General features: G+C 42.9%; 1 protein-coding gene and 1 long non-coding RNA gene across 5 annotated transcripts in view; one reads left to right on the plus strand and one right to left on the minus strand.

The window, feature by feature from the left end:
* RIPOR2 (RHO family interacting cell polarization regulator 2) overlaps positions 1-22,830 on the minus strand; it is a 101,364-nt gene that overhangs the window by 54,816 nt on the left and 23,718 nt on the right. Inside the window, exon 1 of one of the 3 annotated variants that reach the window (XM_083623716.1) lies at positions 18,682-19,219. The exons of the other annotated variants lie outside the window; for them this stretch is intronic. Coding sequence (XP_083479842.1) covers positions 18,682-18,751 — 70 coding nt within the window. The 5' untranslated portion in view covers positions 18,752-19,219. Of the gene's footprint in view, positions 1-18,681; positions 19,220-22,830 lie in introns of those variants that run through there. 3 annotated transcript variants of the gene reach the window in all.
* LOC310767240 lies at positions 9-18,672 on the plus strand. Of its 2 annotated transcripts, XR_014550786.1 has the most exons (4): positions 9-102; positions 14,548-14,694; positions 17,183-17,310; positions 18,534-18,672. It is a non-coding gene; the product is annotated as an uncharacterized lncRNA (long non-coding RNA). The 2 variants fall into 2 exon arrangements; XR_014550787.1 differs by lacking the exon at positions 18,534-18,672 and having other exon boundaries at positions 17,183-17,525.

A 22,830-nucleotide genomic window follows, 5' to 3' on the forward strand; every position in this document is an offset into this window, starting at 1 on the left:
TGGGGAGGGGGGGTCGCAGCGTCTGACTCCAGCGTCATCCGTGCTGAGACTATAGGGATCAGTGAAACAGCTGCTTCTCCGAGACTTAACTAGCTGCTATAGGTGAGGAGAGCTTTCCCTTTTCCCTTCATTTGATCACTCTGGCATTCTTGTTTCCTCTGCAAATATTTATGTAATGCCGTCTCCCATGCCTCAGGGGAGACAGGAGTTTATTTTCTGCACCGTGGCGAGAGTGAATGCCGCAGCAGTTTGCCAGGTTCAATTTCTGACGCGCTGTTGTTCCAGCAGGGTGGATAATTATCTGAAGCCTTCCTTATGCCCAGTTGTATCCAACCTGGGTTTTTTTTTTGGGGGGGGGGGGGAGGACTGGTAGGTGAATGCAAAACCAGGGGCTGTATATTCATCAAAATGTGTTTCTGTGCGTGGATGTTTATAAGCACTATGTCACTCTCAGCAATGCAAGCAGAGAAGAGTTCTGTGGAACCTTAAAGACCAACAGAGGTGTAGTCGCATAAGAATTTGAGGATGAGAAGACCCTAAACCATATGATTCTGGAAGTTGCTGCTTTAGTTGTTTAGTGCATTCTGGTGCACATGAGCAGCCCCGCCCATATCTAGTGCCACTAATAACACATAATTCACACTACTAAGGCTGCATATGAACTATACCTTGAACATACATTTGAAACACATCCCCACACAAAAAGGAATTCTGGGCACTGCAGTTTGTTGCTGGGAATTGCAACTCTGCCCAGAATACTCTGACGGAAAGAATGCGCTTCAGTTGTGCCTAATGGTGTACACACAGACATAATCTGAATCAGGGCATATATGGGTAGTATTAGCGCTTCTGTTTTGTCACTAGGTGTCATTATACCGTTGATTAATCATTACCATCAACAGTGTTAGTGGTACACCTCGCAGATGAACACAGCATTAACCTTCAGCTGTGCATTGAGCGGAGTCTCTAATGCAGGGGTGCTTAACCTCAGGGTTGGGGTGTAAACATGCCTCTCTATGTCTTTATAGCCCTCTAGCCTTCCCCGGTCTCAACTGTCACTGCCTTTGCTTCACACCCTCCTCGAGAGTTTTCGGCTTCGATGGCTGGAATGTATGTTTGAACTTGCCTGGCTGAAATCAAGAGAGGTGTGCTCATGTAGAAACCTCTGACTTCTTCATGCCTGGGATGTACAACTGACTCCCCTATTTGGATTTCCAGAGCACTTGGAATCTCCAGATTTAGGGGGCAGTAAGTGTAAAGAACAGAAGCAGTTGGAGGAGACTTCTGCATGGTCAAGGGGGAATTAAAGGAGGCACAAGGGGTTCACAACATAGCTGTCAACTTACAGATTTGAAAATAAGGGACCAGCAGCCTTGAAAATAAGGGACCAGCAGCCAAAATAAGGGACCTGCAGCCTCACCTGTTCCAGGCACTCCAGTCTTCCTGTCCTCCTGCAGTCTGGTCAAACTCATGCTGGGTAGCTTCGAGAACACTGTCCAACCAACTTTGTAACCAGAGGTTCAACTGAATAGAATCTGAATCACATGCGCCACAAGGCCTATGCAGCCTCAACTTAAGATGGCTCCCCGGCCTGGCTTTGCACTGCAAAGTTTGCAGCAGCACGTGCAACAAAATGGCGTCCAGCATTCAAAAAACCCCTCAGCTTGCATTAACTAGCCACACACAAGGCATGCAAGCTCCACCCCCCAGTTGTTCTTAGACTTCTTATTGGGGGAGCAACACAGCCAAGCAACACAGTTGGAGCCTCCCTCCTCCCTGGCCGGCAGGGAGGGAGGGAGGGAGAGGAGCTGCTTCCTTTAAAATTTAAGGGACATCATTTAAGGGACATTTAAGGGACATCCATCAATAAGGGACAGCAGCGGGACATGGTGCTGGAATAAGGGACTGTCCCTTCAAATAAGGGACACTTGACAGCTATGGTTCACAATCCACATTAAGCCGAGCTATGGACAGGCCCTTAGAAGTTTTGCCCTGGTGTAATATTATATTCCTGTCATTTAGAAGCACCACTTCCATCCAGGGGCGAAAGTAGGCTTTGTTTCACCTAGGTAAACACCCAGTTTGGCACACACATTTGTGTACATACACACATAGGCAGGGGGGCTGAATGGCACCCCCCCGAGGCTTCATCTGGGGCAAAAACCCCAGCTAGCCCCTCTCCCCCAGTAGTTCTGGCACTGCTTCCACCAACACAACAATTTCAGTTTGCGTTTGCTTTTGTAGACCTGCTGATAGCTGTGAAATGGGAATTCTGCTGATTTGACCTATAAAAGTATACTATATTTTTTATTGCTACTTGCACACCTGAAATGCCTCAGTTTGTTATTGGACTTTTAAAGTATGTATTCGACATGCACAAACTTTCCCTGGGCTATATATATTCCAGGAAGCTTTGGGGTGCTAATGTCTGCTCACCTTCCTACTTTGTATCTAATCTACTGGTGCATATACAACTTACAAGCTATCTCTGGGGAAGTTTTCAATATAACTTTGCAGTAGCAAATGCAGAAAACCAATAGGTCCAGTTTCATCCTGTCTTCCTTTATTTCAGTCAAATCCCCCCAAAACCTCAATAGCTATATAACAAACATTTGAATACCACATAGGCTAGCCCTAACCTGCCTTTCCACATCATTCAGTGTCCCTGATGTTGCTGCATTTGAAAGAATCGTTCATTTCACATGTATCTTGTTTTGCTAATTCAGTAGAAAATGCCAGAGAATGCTGCCTCTCTCCACAATTAGACAGGCATAAAAGCTTCTATTGTATTGCTACTGTGATAGTGCTACTATACCTATGAATTATTCACTCTATTGAAGTGTAATCTGCCATTGCATTAAAAATAGGTCACTCAGGATGCAGCTAAATACAAAACACATAATAAGAACCACAAAAGCAAGGTTTGCCTTGGGCAACTGAAGGAACACCAATCTGTGTTAACTCTGGACCGTATTACATTTACATGAACACAAACGGATTCTTCTTCACCAACATCATAAAAATGTAATATTTCAATGCTTTGCATGTATTAACTCTTCAAATAATCACATGGGTGCTTAAAAGCATCCTACCTTTGCAATCTGTGCTGCTAACGCTCAACTCTCTTGCAATTTTCGCACAGGGGTGAACATTTAGGACACGTTTGCAGATGCATTTCCCTTGGGGGCACAATATGTGATCATTCTTATGAAAATCTGGGAAATGTGCAATGGGAATAGTAATGGGAAAAGATCTCCTAACATTAACAATACAATCTATTTTTATTACTACTGACAATTTACTCATTTCTTTATAATGCACCCTATATCCACTCCTAATGGCAATTCTCATAATATTAAAAAATGCATCTTGCATTCAAGTTACATAAATTACAGTGCAATAAAACACACACAAAGAAAGTGCAGACACACCAAACCAGGAGTGGAGAATCTTTTACCCTCCAGCTGTTCTTCTTCATCATCATCATCATCATTTTATTTGTATGCCGCCTTTCCATAGTTAAAACAGTGCTCAAGGCAGCTTATAACATGACAAGAATTACATAATTACCAACATAACAAAAGTCATAAACAATAAATAAAACACATCAAAAAGTACACAACCAAATAAAAAACAGTTTCCACATAAATCATAAAATCTAAAACTAAGAATACAGCATTAATATCAATCACAATTTAAAATGGCATAGATAAAAAATAAAAGCAATTCAAAAAGAAAACAAAAACGGAGCCCTCTCTGCCCAGCAGCAGCAGCAACAACACTCCTTTATGGAGCCTGTCAGGCCCCGCCCCAAGCCAGGTGGAGAGAAGCAGGGCAGGGCCCTTCAGGCTCCCAGCAGGTCAGAATGCACCCTTCTGCTCCGGCTAGCATGAACATGGGTCAGGGATGATAGAAATAGTCCAGCAACATTTGGAGGGCACCAGATTGGGGAAGGCTACTGTAGAACTGGGAGGTAGACTGAGGTGCGCTAGCATATCTGGGAGAAAGAAGTCCTGTCATTTATTTGCTAGTTTTCTAGCTGCTTTAGGGAGTTCTGAACAACCTTTCACAAATATGCTTCCCACCTGTCCAGTGGAGTAGCAAGGGGGGCCACAGTGGCGGCTGCCTCAGGCACAAAAATTGTTAGGGGTGCAAAATTTCAACAGCTGGCCTGCCTCAGCACAGCTGTGCAATTCCATTGCTGGGCTCTGTTGAAAATGGCTTCTCCATGCAAACCAGGAAGTGACCTCTCTAGGCAGCGGAACACTGGCTGTACAGTGGAACCTCGTGTTATGCACCATCCTCCTTGCAAATGCTTCGGGTTACGAGCTCTGCTAACCCGGAAGTAGATGCTCCCAGTTGCGAACTTTGCCCCGGGATGCAAGAGGAAGTCGCGCGGCAGCAGCAGGAGGCCCCATTAGCAAAAGTGCGCCTCATGTTACGAGCGGTTTCGGCTTAAGAACGGACCTCCAGAACGATTTAAGTTCGTAACCGGAGGTACCGCTGTACCTGTTATGCTACTGTACCTGTCCAGGGTTCTCCTTCTTTAGTCTATCGTTTTGCTCTTCTTAAAGGGCCTTGGCTCACCAATAGTAACAAATGTAAGAGGCCGGCATTGACCCATTTGGGAGGTTACAATCCCTGGCATGCAGATTTCTAGAAGCAGCTGCCAACTCTGCTTTGGGCACACTCCTGCCACGTTCGCCACCGAAATGTCACATCTGAAATACGTTTCCAGTTCTGACTTCTCTCACAAACTGTCAACCACACCAAGAGACATTTCTAGTCATTCTTGCATACTATTTCCCTCAATGCCACCCCCCTTTGCTATGGCAGAAGTAAGGAGCTCACAAGTGGGCTTGATAGAACTGTACATTCCAATTTCTCAAAATGCTTAGCAACCAGAACTGGCTGTGCAGCTTTTCTACATGTTGTGTGTGTGTGTGTGAGAGAGAGAGAGTGCGTGAGAGAGTGAGTGAATTCTTTGTTCCCTAATTAATACGCCTAAAAAGCATCTGGAAACCTGTTATGTTTTATTGCAACAGTAAAAAGAGATAACTGCAAAGATTAGCAATGCAAATGCAATAATGGGATCTAATGCTAGAGGTACTATAGGTGGCAAGTATATGACTCACTCAGCATAGCCACTGAAACTGATGGACATATCATTCTTTCTTCTTTCTTTGTAAGAAGTAGAGAAAAGTAGAGACTTGTGGTCAGGACATAAATGTTTCTTATCTGAGTCAACCAGAGTTGTGTATATTACAACCACCTAGGTCAGTGGTGGCGAACCTTGGCACTCCAGATGTTTTGGAACTACAAGTCCCATCATCCCTAGCTAGCAGGACCAGTGGTCAGGGATGATGGGAGTTGTAGTTCCAAAACATCTGGAGTGCCAAGGTTTGCCACCACTGACCTAGGTGAACATGATGCATAATATGTATAATATGTATATGAATTCAGACACAGAGATCTTGGTTTAAAATGAATTCTGGTTAGTTCAACAAGTGAGTTCCCTAACCCATAGTCTGAGGTTCTGTTGCTATGAAATTGACCATAGTTTGTTTAAAACCAGAGTGTCTGGTCAGGGCTGCATTTTTTCGTGGCAAAATTCCAGGGACCACATCCACTGTTTAGAGGGGCTTGATACAATGGATGTGACTCATTGGCTACTGTACAAAGGGAAATTTCAACCAGGCAAGTCAGAGGTTTCTACATACACTAGCCCCCTTCTCCACCCAGGCAAGAAGGAGACGCATTACCACATTGAAGGACACACTCCAGCCAGTCAAAAGCTGTGGTCCTTCCCATATGTTTTGCACAAAAAAGTTTTGGGGATTAACCTCTTAATGATTTTAAAGAGACAAATTGCAATGTATAAAATTAACAAAGCTTTGCATACATCAGCATTATTTAACCTACCTATCAGAAAACAGATTTTATATTTATTATTTTAAAAATAGCCAATACAGAATGAGAAATAATCCATTTTATTTATCATCTTTGCATTGATGGATATATCCAGTTTTCTAACTTATGACCCACAAATGCTATTATTGGCATTTGAAGCGATTAGGGATAAGTAGTTGCTATGCTAATCATCAGCTTGTGCTTTTTTTTTAAAGCTTGCCTCTCCTGCTTTGTGGTAAGTGCGAGGAATGGGAAGGGACAAAGAGAGAGAAGACGGGAAGAAACGCCATGGATACTGAGAAAAGAGGAAGAGATCTACGCCACTGGATGCAAGCTCAAAATTTTCAGTAATTTTAATTGGCCCAGACTGTGCCCATTACACTGACCAAAAAGAGAGTTGTCTGTGTACAAATTAAGTGCATGTCCAATCCGCATAATTCATTTCAGGCAAGAATTCTAGACCCTTTTGAATCCAGCAGTCTATAATTCTGTACTAAAGCAGTGCAACCTTTGCAATTAGAAAAGCCAACACATGTCAAATAGCTTGTGCTGATTGGACAGGCACTATATTTGTGTACCGCGGGACGCGGGTGGCGCTGTGGGTTAAACCACAGAGCCTAGGACTTGCAGATCAGAAGGTCAGCGGTTCGAATCCCCATGATGGGGTGAGCTCCCATTCCTCGGTCCTTGCTCCTGCCAACCTAGCAGTTTGAAAGCACCTCAAAGTGCAAGTAGATAAATAGGTACCGCTCCGGCGGGAAGGTAAACTGTGTTTCCGTGCGCTGCTCTGGTTCGCTAGAAGCGGCTTAGTCATGCTGGCCACATGACCTGGAAGCTGTATGCTGGCTCCCTCGGCCAATAAAGTGAGATGAGTGCTGCAACCCCAGAATTGGCCACGACTGGACCTAATGGTCAGGGGTCCCTTTACCTTTATATTTGTGTACCTTATTCAGTTCACTTTTTTTTTTATTTTTTTGTGAAAGATGTTTTTCTAATTTTAGGGTGGGAGGCCAGGATGAGATAATTGATGCTGGGCGTCTAGTACAGGGACTGCACCAAGGATTCATAAAAAGGGGCACAGAGAAGAGCTTAGCAGTGCCACCCCATACTTTGTGGAAGCTATATAAAACGAGGCCATGCCATTTTTCCCTGGGTAAACTGGTAGGCATGAAGGATATTTTTTTCCCTGCACATGTCTGGGAATGCTAGTGTGTGGGTGGATAAATCGGGGTTGGAGACAAGGAACAGTTTTTGCAGGCTGTTAAAGGTGATATGACATATGCTCATGGTGTGCACACTCATTCCAATGTCATGTCTGTTTAACAGGCTTTGCAGGGTTTTGTAGTGCTTCAAATATTTGCAGAGACTGTTTAATCAGAGTGTGCAATGGGATAAGTATGCACAAAAAGGCAATGACTGCCTCAATCATACTGTCCTCAGCAGTCTTAAAAGCAACTCCTGCCTGGGTATCCCAAAGTCATAAATAAACTTGGCCTACCACTCAAAATAAATGTATTAATAAATCTTTCGCAAGTAATGATGAAAGGGCGAGTTCTCTTGGCATTGCATGCATTGTCTTACCAATGCCAGAATGTCTGAGTTATCAGCAACTGTTCTGTGAAGAACCACTGTGAATTACATAATTATCAATGTCTGGGCTTTTCTGAATTTCATTTTCTTCTGACCTCACAGCTTACAGTACCCCCTCCACGTGTAAACAGGAATGCCAGCAGGATTTCCCTGGGCCTAGCATGCTATACATATGTGCCTCGGTGCCTGGGCACACCCACCCCCAGCAATCTATTCGCAAGAACTGCTACATATATGGGTTAAACCACAGAGCCTAGGACTTGCCGATGAGAAGGTCCGCAGTTCGAATCCCCGTGATGGGGTGAGCTCCAGTTGCTCGGTCCCTGCTCCTGCCAACCTAGCAGTTCGAAAGCACGTCAAGTGCAAGTAGATAAATAGGTACCGCTCCAGCGGGAAGGTAAACAGCATTTCTGTGCACTGCTCTGGTTCGCCAGAAGCGGCTTAGTCATGCTGGCCACATGACCCGGAAGCTGTATGCCGGCTTCCTCGGCCAGTAAAGCGAGATGAGTGCCGCAACCCCATAGTCAGTCATGACTGGATAATGGTCAGGGGTCCCTTTACCTTTACCTAGCCAACCTCACAGGGCTGTTACAAAGATAGAAAGGGTTATGAAGACAACCCTGGTAGCAAAAGCAAGGTACAAACATATAGTGTCATTCATCTGAAGAAAAGTCAACATTCACAAAAGCAGCACATCTTTGCTTTAACTGCAACATTTCATAGTCCTGATATTTTAAAGCAAAATGCCAAAACATAACAAAAAGCTTGCAAAGCACCAGAGATCTAAAAAATACTACAATGCCCCCCCCCCCCAATTCAATCCTTCTACCTGTGGTCTTGTGTGTGTAACTCAGGATAGCACTTTGTGGCTCTAATGAAGTGGATTGTAGTTTGCAACAGCTTATGCTGAAAGAAAGTGGTTAAGACTCTTTGCTTTGTGTTTTGTGTTTTGCTGCAAGAGATCAACGTTGTTACACTTCTCAGCCCTTGCACAGTTTCCCTCAACTGAGTCAACATTATAACTTATTGAGGCTTCTCACCAACAACACAACAATTTTGTTCAAGGAGACAAAAGAAAAAAGAAAAATCATGCTATGCTTTTTCACCATGCCATCTCAACCAATAACATCTCTACAATTTAGATTCCCTTATGTGGCAGAAAGGAATCTAATTAATATAAGAAAGCTTTTTTAGTTGTTGAGCTAATGCATATAACCATTTGCTTGTTAGTATATCCAACAGATAATACAATTATAATGTAGGATGGTGGGTAAGATGATTATGGTAGGCTTTCTAGAAATTAAGTGCATCTTAATAAATAATGAAATTTCTTTAGATTTTCATTTTTGTAACTCCACTCAGGCCTGTTTTCATAGCCATGGGAAAAAGGGGGGGGGGCGCGCGAAAGTGGCTAAAGAGTAAAATTGGATTTATTCTGTGGCCGACTTATGCTAAATCCACTCTCTTCTTGGGATTTTAAAGCGAATACTGTTAAGTAAAAATATTATGGGGGAATGCGGTACAAAGAATTGAGACAAGCGAGGATCTTGAAACACACTTTAGCTGAAACCCTGAAAAAGGTGTCAACATGTGACAATATGATGGGCACACATGTTGGGCATATGGCTCCACATGAAGGGTATTATAAGATGAGCAAGATTGGCATGCAATGATTTTGAAGCTGTCACAAGATCTGCATAAACCTAGAACCAATGAAAAGAAAATGGGTGTCCCCATTAAATAGTTGGTAATCTTGTGGCAACCCCCTAATTGCTGCATCCGTATCTTAGCTTAAACTACCAGTCTATGCAGTTCCCATAGCAGAAGGGTGAGGAAATGTTTCTGTACTCCTATTGCTATCACTAATCCCATGTAACAAGGCATTTGCACTGAATGTTCCTATTACGTGATGTCATGGAATCTAATGGTGAAGGAGGAAGGGCTGTGGTGGAGGAAAGAGTTGCAAAAGGACTTCGCTAGAATTCAACACAGAACTGAACTAGTTGCACAAGCAAGCAATGGTGCAACTATATATTGCTACAGTTTAGGTAAGTGTATGTTTTATTTTAAGTTTTCTCTAATAAGACTCCCCACTATGCTCAGATATTGGGAGATGATACTCCCTGGGTTCATTTTACCTTGTAAGTTACATGTGGTAGATGTTTTTTAATGAATGTGCTTCCATTTCTGACATTTACAATGCCAGGTGGAAGGCGCCAAGACCAACAGCTTCTCTAATGCGGCAAAGAGCAATTGTCAAACATATGGAGGAACATTTATAAGAACTATTTGCCGTGTGAAATTGAAGAGGTATGATAAGCTAGCAATGACTTTACCACGCTGAAAGTGAATATGTGGAATTTGGGACTCAGATACTCAGCAGGTGGTGGGCAAATGCTAGGAACGGAGAAATCAACTTTTTCATTTAGAGCATCTTCTTCTTGTTGTGCCTCTCCCTTTTCTCCTTTCCTCTCATGTTTCACTGGCACTGTCCCTTCCCTTTCCCTCCAACATTCATAATGCACCCAATAAACAACCTTGCAGAACTCCAACACCCTTTCTCATCCACAACAAATTCAGGCACTGAATAGTGTTGGGGGTGCAACATTAAGTGTTTGGCCCTCCCTGTAAATGGCTTGGGTCCAGGACACCTCCAGGAATGCTCCTCCCGCATGAGCCCATCTGTCCTTTTAAAGTATGCTCCAGAGCAGCTGTTCTCAACCTGTGGGTCCCCAGATGTTGTTGGACTACAACTCCCATCATCCCTGAGCTCTGGCCTTGCTAGCTAGGGGTGATGGGAGTTGTAGTTCAACAACATCTGGGGACCCACAGGTTGAGAACGGCTGCTCTAGAGGCTCTCCTTCAAACATCTCATCAGTGGTAGATACAAGATGGATTAGGATTCAAGAGATGGCTTTTTCTGTGGCCATGCTTGCAGATCTAGGAATAGATCTGAGGCTCCTCCAGGAAAAATGCGCCTTGCCTCCCTCCTGGCAGCTCCTGGCAGACCCCACCCAGTGTGCTTTCTCTGTGGTACCACCTCCCAAAGCACCTCCTTAGTGGGGCCTCTAGATTGCAGGGTGGGGGGTAGGCAGTAGCAGGAACAAGCAGAAGGGACATGCTGCTGCATGCACTGTGCCTGACACTTCTCCTTTCAGTGTCAGTTGCCTTGACAGGAAAAATGTCATGCCAGGGTATATAGGCATTCATTAAGCTAGCCAGGAGAGCCCAGTATGGTTCCCCTCTGGGGAAATAACTTCTAGGATGTTGTTTTTGTTATGTCCCCATTATGTCCCCCTGCAATGCAGGAATCTGAGCTAGATCACACATGACAGATGGCCACCCAAGCTCTGCTTTAAAAACCTCCAAGGAAGGAGAGTCCAGCACCTCTCGTGGACGTCTGTTCCACTGTTGAACAGCTCTTATCGCCAGAAAGTTCTTCCTGACATTTAGTTGGAATTTATCATTAATTACTGGTATTGTTATAGATTTGGAACTAAAAAAAACCCAACAAATTTGTATCAGACGAGATGCTACTGATGAACAGTACCAAGGGCTGTGGCTTAAAGGATTAAACAAAATGAAAACACCCAAACAACCTTGGCGTTATCAGCATCACACCGATAAATACGGACTTGATGCCTTAATTACCTTAAATGAAGTAATCAAAAGGCCATAATTAGTGCCTAAGGTATGACTTGTTGGTGAATGGTTAGAATAGAATGTCCCAGCAATATCAGGCCAGTGCGAGCTGCTTGGAAGGAAAAAAACCATCCCAAAGGTGTGTGGTGCCAGCACACAAAAAGGCACTGACATTATATATATAAATGTCAAGGGCCTGGTACACTCCCTAGGGCCTTTGTGAGGCGAAGGAACAATGCGGTCTATCCCCTCTACCCAACCCAAATGTTATGAGTCAGGGTCTCCATGTGAAGGTCTGATCACATGAAGGCTCGGTCCCCCCCTTTTGTGGGAAATAAATTATGTGAGCAGCATTCAGCCCAGACAATCCATTAATCTCCGTGATGGAAGGGAGGAGGTTTATCATTCTCCCCCCAATGCAAAGACATCAAGTATAACAATGCATGAACCAGGGCAACGTTTGTGAAGACATCTATTAAAGACTAAATAAAATTGTGTTCGTGTAAGGCTTCTCTCAAGGGACAGTGCTGTTTTTCAGCAAGTGTTAAGCTAGGAGGCATAAAGGGCTTTGCACACTTCTTAACTCTGTGGGAAGGCTGTGGAAGAGGAGTTCTATCAAATCAATGGTGGGAGACGCATATAAGAGAAACGCCATCTTCCCCAGAGCTCCAGATTTCTCTCAAGGGGCTGGTGTACAGCAGGAACTTAAAAAAAACAACACTGCTATGAGAAGTACGTAAATTCTATAGGAAATTTCAGTTGCCTTGGTGATGAACCAGAGAGAATTATCCTTTCTTTCCACCAGGGCTCAGGGAGTTCCATGTGCATTCATGTTCCCTTGGAGTGGGAGATAAACCAAAGGGGATAGGCAAAATAAATGAGCTGTGAAAGCTTTCATGAGAAGTTGCTCTCAGTCTCCCAACAAGTAGAATACCTTACAGACTGGGCAGCTACAGAATCATTACCAAATAATACATGGTAACATTCCAATGTTTTTTGGAGGAATGGGAGATGACTGACTTGCCTTTTTAAAATGAAAAAAGAAAAAATATATATGAAGGCGTGTCTGTTAAAGCAGAACAGCGCTTCCCACAAAACGCGTAGAATTTGCAATATTTATTGCATATGTTTATTTTGAAGCAGTATCGTTATTAAAGGAAATCATTATGAAAGGAAAATACAAAATTTCAAAGAGGATATTTCCAAAAACTGCTTGTTGATGGCATTATTGTTGGGGTAGGGGAGAGGTTTAGGATCCAAATTTGAGGGTGGGTTGTACTGAAGAAGTGATCTATTAATAATCAGGTTTGAGTACAAAATCAGAATCCTTTCCATCCTCTGCAAAATCAGAATAAAGTCTCCATTGCATAGTCTGTTCTGTTCTTATAATACTAGTATGGATATCTGCCAAGCTTAAATATATTTAAACTATGGAAAGTTTCAATATGAAAACTATAGCTTAAGCTGAAATTCTAAACACCCTTAAAAAGGTAAAGGTAAAGGGACCCCTGACCATTAGGTCCATTCCCTTACTAGGGAGTAAATCCTACTGAACATAGTGGGACTTACTTCTGAATATAGCAATCATAGGATTGTGTTTTAAGGCAGAAAAAACATGGTCAAAGGCAGTGTGTTGTTGCAAAAACCACTTGCTGGAAACCGCAGGAGGTGAGAGTGCTTTTGTGCTTCGATCTTGCTTGCAAGTGTCCCACGGGCATCTGGGTGGCCACTGTGAGAACAGGATGAGTAGCAGTGGCATAGCGTGGGTTGTCAGCACCCGGGGCAAGGCAAGTAATTTGCGCCCCCTAACCCAGGTAGGGGCAGGTAGGGGCAGAGAGCTGCGAGTGCGAGCGCGAGCGCGTGCCCCCCCAAGATGTTGCGCCCAGTGCGGCCGGCCCCCCCTGCACCCCCCACGCTACGCCACTGATGAGTAGCCTCTTTATGTTCTTAAAAAAGTCACCATAAACTTCAGCTGAAAGGTATTGTCAGTTTCTCAAGATTACTGATCAGCAACTAATTTTGCCAAAGGAAAACTTTTGAGAAAGGTAATAAAGTTGGCATTAGCCACCTACCAGCAACAGCCTCACGGGCATGAACATTTGGGTGGTATGAGGTTGGGGTGGTGGTGGCAAAAGCTGAGGTGCTCTCAAAAGGCAGTGATCCTTGGCCTCTTTGCTTACCACTATGGGTTTGTAAGGGACACGAAATGAAATGCGTATGAGATACAAACACAATCCCAGTGCATTTTCTCCTTTGCAAAGGAAATCGTTTGCACATTTCCCCCTCCTACTCTGCATGCTTTAAAAATTGGTAGGGAAACTGGAGGCTAGATAAAGTTGCTCTGCGGGGAGAGAGCTGGCCTGTGAACTGCTAGCTGATCATTTCTGGTCTTGAGGATTAGAAGAGACAGGCAGCCATTACTGGGTCATGCAATGTGTCTGATGAACCCTTAAGGGGGAAAAGTTGTACATATACACACACATTCATAAATTATGTATAGCTTTGTGGTTACTTACGAGGGGGAAGCCCATTTAATTTTTTCTCTCTCTCTAATCTATTTGTGCATTTCAGTGTTTCTCTTTTAATCTACAAGTTTGGAATTTTAAAGAAGTGTTTTGTAGATTTTAAAGAGGTCATTTCTGTTTTCTTAAACCCTTATGGAATGTTAATGGCCTTCCTGAACAACACTATATGTTCATGTTTTATCCCTCCAGTGCTCACATTATGTATTCCATCTGTCTGTCCTTTCACTTATTCAAAGCAAAAGGTACCTTTTCAATGTACTGTCTTGATAGCAGTGCTACTTGCACCTTTTCTATCTAAGGAAGAGTATTAACCTATATATATAATGCTTCCTGAGCTTCAGAGATGGAGTTTATAACATGCATTGGCAGCAGCTGTGGGAGGGGGAGGCAGAATGCAGCTTATAAATTTTTAAACCATACCATCCAAATTCTATGCAATTACAATTCTGGAAGGAACATCTCAATAGAAGGCAAAGCAAGATTGTGGCTGCATGACCCAGTAAGCAAATCAGCTCTAGGCAATGAATTACCTGTGGGGATTAGAAACAGGGTCCCAAGGCCTCTGGAACACTGCCCCACAGGGGGCAGATTCAGAAGTTGTTGAAACCTTCCCTGTTCAAAAGGCTTTTACACTGCAATCCTAATCACGTCTATTCAGAAGAAAGCCACATTGAATTCAGTGGGGCTTACTCCCAGGTAAGTGGGACGCAATGGGTATTTTTACCCGGCTATGGATATTAACTGTTCACCAGAATTAAAGATTTAATTGCAGTAGTTCTTCAAATCAATATGTGATTCTTGGCATTTCTCAGTTCTGTAGTTCCTAGCCACACGTAATTCTTCTCTCTGTTCATTTTGGCCTTTTGTCTCTTTGCCTCAGGTCTTCTTCTCTTCCTGTCATTGCCCTGAACCTTCTTCCCAGCATTCCTTTCCTCGCTTCTTATTTCTTTTACTGTCTGCCTCGCCCTGGCTATCTCTCCCAAGCAGCAAAACCAAAGGCAAACAATGTCGCTCAGAATCAGAAGAGGTAAGCCCAATGCCACCAAAGGCTTTTCTATGGCAGGCAGGCCGTGCAGCAAGTTACCGTTGCTACCACAATATCCACCTTCTGTATAACATTTTAAAAAAATAAATAAATAAAAGTGTTTAGGGGTTATATGCACGTACATAGGGATTTGTATGTCTTTACTGCAAAGGGCAAATGGAAAGATGATCTGAATTAATTTAAGGGAGAATGATGCAATTAATATTCAATAAAGTAAACACATAAATAAATGAGAAGGATCTCAGAGATTCTTGGTGGCAAGTTTCAGGCTCACTATTTGCTCAAACATCTTTGAAGTGAGATATCTCTAGTGCTGTGGAATGTTTGAGAAACTCTGTGTCATCTTAGCAGAAACAGCTGAAAAATGGGTCATGTAGCATAAGAGCATCCAAGCAAGTTACTCAGCTGGAAAATGGAAAGAATGGGAACAATTAAGGCCCTAAAGGCAGGCATAGGCATGGTGTTGGGTAACTGTCTCATGGACATTGCAATAAATTAGGGGCTAATATTAATTCATCTTTTATGTCTTGAGAGAGATCTAATAACCCCCGTTTTACTTGGGTATAAGCCCTGTTGAATTCAGTACAGCTTACTAGATATGATTAGCATGGCACTGTAAAGTATGTGCTTTGAAGAGCCATTCCATTTTTTAGGCTATGAGATTAACCCCACCCAATGGACCAGAATGTGGTCTAAACCTCCCTATAATCCATATCAGTGAAAATAAAAGAACGCACTCTTAAACTCACTTACAGGTGGTACCTAACACCATGGAAACTAACGCTAATTCGCCTAGGAACCTGACCAAAATGTTGGAGAAGATGCACCTCCACAGGCACATACCTCCACATGTGGTGGGAATGTCCTAAAATCCAACACATCTGGACATCAATCATACAAAAAATATGCAAAAGAACTAAGCAAGTATTAGAAGTCATCCTAGAACTGGCCCTACTAAACATCTTCAAAGATAATCTATGGTGCTTTTAAATCATAATTTATTTTCCTTTGTAATTGGCCAATGACTCTCCAAGTCTGGTGGTCAGGCTCACTGGAGGTTTTTAAGAAAGAGGTTGGATGGCCATCTGTCGTGATTCTTTAGCTGTGATTCCTGCATTGCAGGGGGTTGGAATAGACAACACTTGTGATCCCTCTCAACTCTACAATTCTATGATTCATTGTGCCAGCACTGGTTCACATGACACAGTAAACCAAACTATGGCATACTGGGACTGCACAAATCTGCCGACTTCTGGGGAGGTCTTAACTGACTGTCTCCTCCCTGGTCCTTTTTAGTACCATATTGAGCTCAGCAAAGGTTTGGATTAGTGTGTCATCCAAACTTGGACTCATAGTTAAGTTCTCTCACCACCAACCATGAACAGTAGCAAAGAACAAACCTTGGCTACGGCTTGTGTTTAGTGAGGACAGACCTTAACCACAAATCCCAGTTTGGATGGCATGCTAAGCCAAACCTTATCTCAGCATGGCAGCAAAGGGACTGGGAGGAGCAAAGCAGCTATGAATTCCTCTCCACTTGCTGTGCAAACCAAGCCAATGTGAAATCATGGGGAAAATCTTAGCTGCAGCAGAACCTCCCATCAATATATAAAAAAAGGGTAACAGGCTTATGCTTTCAAGAAATATACGGAAAGGTACATTGACTTTGCTAAATGCATTGGCACACATGTGGAGGTTTATCTGACCTGGAGATATTTAAATTGTCTTCTAAAGAATGACAGCAGGTGGAGAAGTACAGAAGTGTTCACCATGTTTTGCTATAGAAATCAAACAGCGCCTCTTTCAATAGATGCTCTTTCTCTCCAGTGACTTCACTCTGCCAGAATGCTATGGTGATAAAGGCAATACAAACAAAACAACCTTGGAGCAGTTTACCACCTGCAGCTTATTGAGGGCCTGCCCCAAATCATTTGGCTTGTGTAGGTGTTTTCACTTCTGATCTTACAATTACTCTGTTTGAAACCAGAAGTGAGTGGACGCTGCTGACAGGCAAAGCAATTCAGAGTAGGCAAGAAACCTGTCCTACCCAGCTAGGTAAGGGGATTGTTTTTGTCAGCTACTTTGAGTATCTCTAGCTGTCATACATACAGACTTAAAGGGGGGATGGGGACGTGTGAAATCACCAGCTGTTCAAAAGGAAGGAGAACCAAGTTGTTTGTATAAACTGAATTCTTATTGATTATGCATACATGATTAATCAGGATAAAGATGCACAGAGATCCTTGGTAAGAATAAAATAAGGTATGTAAGAACCCAGTAACTAAAGGCATATGCTCCTTTCTGCTTCATTGCAAACAGATACACCTGTTGTGGTAGGGTAGCAGTAAGTGACTCAGTTTCACCACCTGTTGAGAGATGTTAATGTGCTGTTTTAAAGATTTGGTGCACTGGAGAGTTCTATTCAGCCTCCACTTTTTATTATGTCATGAAACTGTTGTTGTATCCACAGTTATGCTTGCCCATCATCAACAGCCATTCCAGTTGCCTCCAAGCTCCATCAGCTCAAGACCAGCTAACTTTCAAATTAGAAAGCATCATACAATGAAAAAGAAATTGGATGGATTCTTGGATTCTCTGGTATCTACTGCCATGCTGAATGTACTATCCACTAGGGAATGAATCAATACTCCTGTGCAAATCTACCACACCAAAGATGTCATACCAAACAATGAAATATTTCAGAGCAGCCGATGAGACCTTCACTAAATTTGCTTCTAATGACCCATCACTATCTCAGGCTCCAAAATGTATGACCTTTCAGCAAGTTGTACACACGCACACAGGCCTCTGAGCCCCAATGTGGCATTCTGGAAAAATTAAGATGGCATTGGCTGCGCTTTTCTTACAAGTCGCAGGCAACCCACTGCCATTATTTATTTAGTTGCTCAAAATATTTTTTACCCAAAGGTTCCAACAACAGAATGCACAATTATGAAAACAGATAAAACCATTGCAATTATAAAACAAGCAAAACTGTTCCAAATGTTCTAAACAGAATAAAATATAAATTCAGCAAGAGAGATGGGTCCTACAAAACATGTACCCCACCCATCCTACCTCCCTACCATGCTGTTATCAGGATATCATGGGTGGTGGGCCCAGAGGGTCTCTTACATTTAGGTAGCAAAATCCTGGTGTTCCAGGTACACTGTAAAATAGGTCAATTTTATTAGCTCCCTAATATAGACTGGAAACTGAAAGCTGAGGAAAGCTTTGTGGCCAAGCTGAGATTTCAACTGGGAACTGCAGCTTGTAGCACATGAGCTAAACCACCAAAAGGTTCATTGAACTTCGTGCAGATCCTAACATTATACAACACAAGAAAAGCTGGGACAGGATAGCATAAACAATGATAGACAGATAAATCATTCTCTGTTGCTTTCACAGTTTTATCCAGCTGAAAATGGCTGTCAGGCGGTTGCAATACTCTTTGCTTCTGGAGATGTGGAGACCTGATCTACAACTGCTTAAGCCAGCCAAGCCGCACTGAAGTTGATTTTTACTTGCATATTAAAAATTACATCAGTAGGAGTTGCAAATGTTTATGCACATGTGTAAGGGCAACCACTTTAGTGACATGCAACCTGCAACTATAGATTTAGTGTTATAGTTTTCTATAGCTTTTCTATGCATATTTGGTAGGGTGTAAATCCCTAACTCTACTTGTGAGTAAGCGTGCATCAGACTAGGGCTGCAGGACTAGCTTAAAGCCTACTGCCCTCTTTTGCAGTAAGCTTTCTCTGTAACTAATATGAATCTCATTCATTATATCACACCCACAATGCCTTTTTATTTAAGAGGAGAAAGGCATCCCTTTGTGGTGTGTTTTCATCCCTGCAGCTTCCTGACTCTTCAAGAACGCTTGATCCTTTAAGAAATATAATGTGGACACCCTATCTTCAACATGTGACGGCAAAAGCAGCAGCAGCTTTGTTAGAGATCATTTACCTTCACAGAAGATATCATCTGCTTCATCAGAGACAGCCAGATCCTCCTCTTCCACGTGCATCTTGGGCATGAGCTTGCCAAACAACTACTGAATTGAATGATAAAGCTGCTTTTAGTACCACAGCAGGGCTGTTTCCGTTCACCGGTGACAGCGGCTTCCGCATCTGCACAACTCAAAACAGCCTCATTTACATGAACATGATAGCCTGTCTTGTTTCTCTCCCTGCCCCACCTTGGGTGTTGCTTTTGGAGATCTGAAGCAGGGTATTTCTTAATGGGTGCAGGAAGTTGAAAAAAGAGAGGCAAAGTGTAAGAAAACACATGGTGAATTCACTTCACCACATCAGTCTACTCTTAAAAGGGCTCTGAAGAAAAGAGTTGACTTACGTGCATTGTTTAAAGGAAGGAAGTGTGGCTAGGTTAATTCTGTAAAGTTCTGTAATGTTAAGAAGCTTGCACATACAAAGAGAAAATGATCAAGTGTATTCAGCAGCGGAGCAAGCAGATCCGGCGCCTGGGGTGGTGCGCGTGCCCTGCTCCCAGGGGTGGGGCCAGCCACCTGTGGGGTGGGGCAAGCTGGGGCAGGATGCTTTGTGGGGCCTCCGAGGAGTCTGCCTGCCTCCTTCCACTCAGCTACCCTAAGCTGGGGGGGGGAGGCAATGGGCGGACTGTTTGTGGCAGCGCGGAGCCTGCGGGCGCCCAAGCCACCACATCACTCCCAGGCATGGCTCAGGCGCACTGCAGGCCCCGAGGTGAGTAGTGCCTGGCATTTTGTCACTCCCCTCAGTGGCGACACCTGGGGCGGCTGCCCCCACCACACCCCCTTCATCCAGCCCCTGAGTGTATTACCTTATGTAAGGCCATTTCCATGCTATGGATTTCCCACATGGAAGGCATCCCATTGTATGAAATGGCATGCAATGTGTACCTGCCCTTTTTGTGGCATGTAATTATGCTGGGAAACTACATGGACTTTTCATGGACTTGCCATGAAAAAAACTAAGCATGCCATTGTCAAGTGACAATCTACATTTGACTTGCAACTTATTTACTACATTGTTACAGAGCCCAGTTCTTATCAAAGAAAATAAACATGCAAGCTCCAGCAAACAGAATATTATTTAGCATAATTGTCTGCTCTATTAAGCAGGTTCTTTTGCAAGAACTACCTTGCAGAGTAAATCCAAATTCCAGCTTCTCCAACTAGATGCCTCTTGTTTTTCCAGAATAACCCGGAGCAAAATGTAAGCTACACCTCTGAGAGTCACAGTTACTTTCCATTTAGCTATCATAATCTGTTGCAATTTATTGCCTAGAGGCTGGATAGCAAAGTTGGCTGCAGCACGGTGCTGACAATGTCAAGGTTGCAGGTTTGATCCCTGTATGGGACAGCTGCATGGCCTAGACAATCTTCAGGGTCCCTTCCAACTCTACAGTTCTATATTGTATTATGATTTTTGTAAATTGCCCTGGAAGCGCTGCTGAACTACAACCCTACTTCTGTTTCACCTACCAATTGTAAATCATGGTCTGTCCATCTAGACATTACACTAAAGCACAGTTTAGCTTCTATAACCTTGGTTTAGTGTATTATCTGAATTGGGTCTGCAAGTCATAGCTGTGGCAAAATTTGAATCAAGGTTTTCCAGTACACTGTCCACTGGCCTTAACTTATGCCTTTGCATTTCTGATTAATGCTACAGAAACTGTACTTTAAAATTGCCATGGTGACACAGAAGAGCAATGAAAGCATATTCCTTCTTTGTTCAGCACTGTGCAATGCACAGACAGTGCACATCATTTACAAATGTAGTATAAGAGATATATTGCGCTTAGCCATATAACACTGTTTCTGAAGCATTAAAGAATGGCTCAACAGTGTTCTTGTTGGCTCTTTCCTTCTTATGCCACTCAGTTTTTTCCTTGGATTTAAATTTGTTTCCTTGCACACTGCTTTCAAAGCACTACATCCGGATGCCTTGACAGTCCTTGTTTCTTTTATTTTCAGGAATTAAAAAGCATCAAGAGGCTGTTTTCTTTCGAGAAAACAACTGTCACCTAAATGAGCACACAAACTAGCCTGGTGATGAATAATAATGATTCAACCTTCACTTCAAAGGCCCCTAAGAGAAGTTTCTCTGATTGCCACCCTTTCACCACTTAAATGGCATCCTACGAAGTATATTCCAAAAATACACGGGGAGGATGCGGGATGTCTTTATTTGAGATGAAACATGGTTTCCCATTTGAAAATTATAAATAGATTGGTTAATGCTGGCCCCTTTTTTATCCTTGGTCTGCTCATTTCATTAGTGACTAATTTGAATCCTAGCAACTTTCTCTTTTGTCTGCAGCAACAAGTACTATGAGGTTGTAAACTCAAAGTAAGGGGGGGCGGTCCCAGATACAAGGCTCTTAGTGCTCTCTGACAGTGGCTTTTCCTCTTTTTTCTTGCATCAGGAATGGCAGCAGAACATTTTCACTTAGGTGTGTTTATGTATTCTGTTATAGCCTACCCATGCAACAGGCATGGGTCTCTTCTCCTTTCTCCCAACCTCTTGCAGGTGCTTAACCATTGCTACAAGGTGAGCCAGCAAAGGGGCTTACGCTCAGTGACTTTTCCTCTGGTTGCATGTTGTTCACGCTGCCCTAGGAAAGTTCAGTCCCCTCCTCTTGCAGCCTGATTAATTGAACACACACACAATGGGAAACGATATGTCTCTAATTACAGGGGGAGGGGCAATTATATTAGCAGAAGTAAAAAAGAGGAAGTAATTAATCAGGCAGAAACCAGGGGGAGGAACCTTTTAAAAAGAAGAGAAAACAGTGAAAAGAAACTCCCAAACCTGTGGAGTATTTTCTAATGTTTCATACTTTTTTTAAAAAAAGAAAGAGAAGTTGAGTTTTCTGTAGCAGAGGAAAAATATAGAACCATCACTGGGAAAACAAAGCCTGATTATATAAAGATGGTGGTTTCTTAGGTGAAAAGTACTTGGGGAAAGTGATGGGAAGACGCCCCCTTGGCTCCTGTATCCTGTGCAAGGCAACCAGTCGTGCTGCCCTAAATCTACCTCTGACAGTACCCTAAACAAAAAGAAGTCATCATAAGGCTCTTAAGAACTAGGTTGCACATTAGATTTACTAACAGTCATAAGAGCAACCCTGTTCTTCATGGATGCTCTTCAACCTATAAGCTGAGAAAGCTGGAGGAGAATCACAATCACATGTGCAAAGAAAGAAGAGCTGCTGGCATGCACACACACCCCCAGCACCTGTTCTTTAGCTCCTCTTATTTATTTTTAATTGCTATTTCGCCCCCTAAAAGTTGGAAAGGGAAAGTCAAGGAAATTGGCCTCTAAAGGGAAAGAGGGGGGAGGTGAAGAATGGATGGAGAAAGATCAGTGGGTCTTCCTTCCTTATGTATGTGGACATGGTCCCTTCTGGCTTTCTCTGCCTCTAGGGAAAATAGCTTCCAGAACAGGCAGAATGACATCATCACTTCATTCCTAACAGTCAGAAAATTCCCAAGACTCACGTCAATTTGCTTGGGTAGCTGGAACAAAATTTTCTATCTCAATGCACTCTGCATGTACACGCATTGTATACATTTAGAGAAATCTAAGGACAAATGCAATTATATTCCCAATGGCACATGACATAAATAAGCACGGTGCCTCGGGGGGGGGGGGGAACTGATTGGTCATTAAAAAAAATATATGCTTAGATGCTTCAAAATATGCTTCCATTTAAACGTTTTAAGACAACATCACTCCATTTTATACATATTCTGAATATTTTGCCCCAGTGTCTCCAGGACCTATACTTTGTTACTATGTATTATTTCTTTAGAAAATGTATAGTTGCTATGTATTATTTATTTTTAAAATGTTTACTCAGCTTTTCCATTTGCAAGGGTTCTATGGGGGGGGGGAGAGAATGATTAAAAACATCAAAGCAATAATAAAATATGACAGTTGCTGTATCTAAAGTTTATTCTCAAATCACAAAAAAACAGATGCAGCTCAGGTAAACTCCCAGCCTGTAAAAAAAGGGACAAACAATGCAATCCTATACTGTACACACATACTCAGAAGTAACTCCCCTTATTTTCAGTGTAGCTTACTCCTGGGTAAGAGGGTATACAATAGA

The sequence above is a fragment of the Podarcis filfolensis genome (genome assembly GCF_964270895.1).
Source record: "Podarcis filfolensis genome assembly, chromosome: 7".
In the NCBI taxonomy this organism is placed as follows: Eukaryota; Metazoa; Chordata; class Lepidosauria; order Squamata; family Lacertidae; genus Podarcis; species Podarcis filfolensis.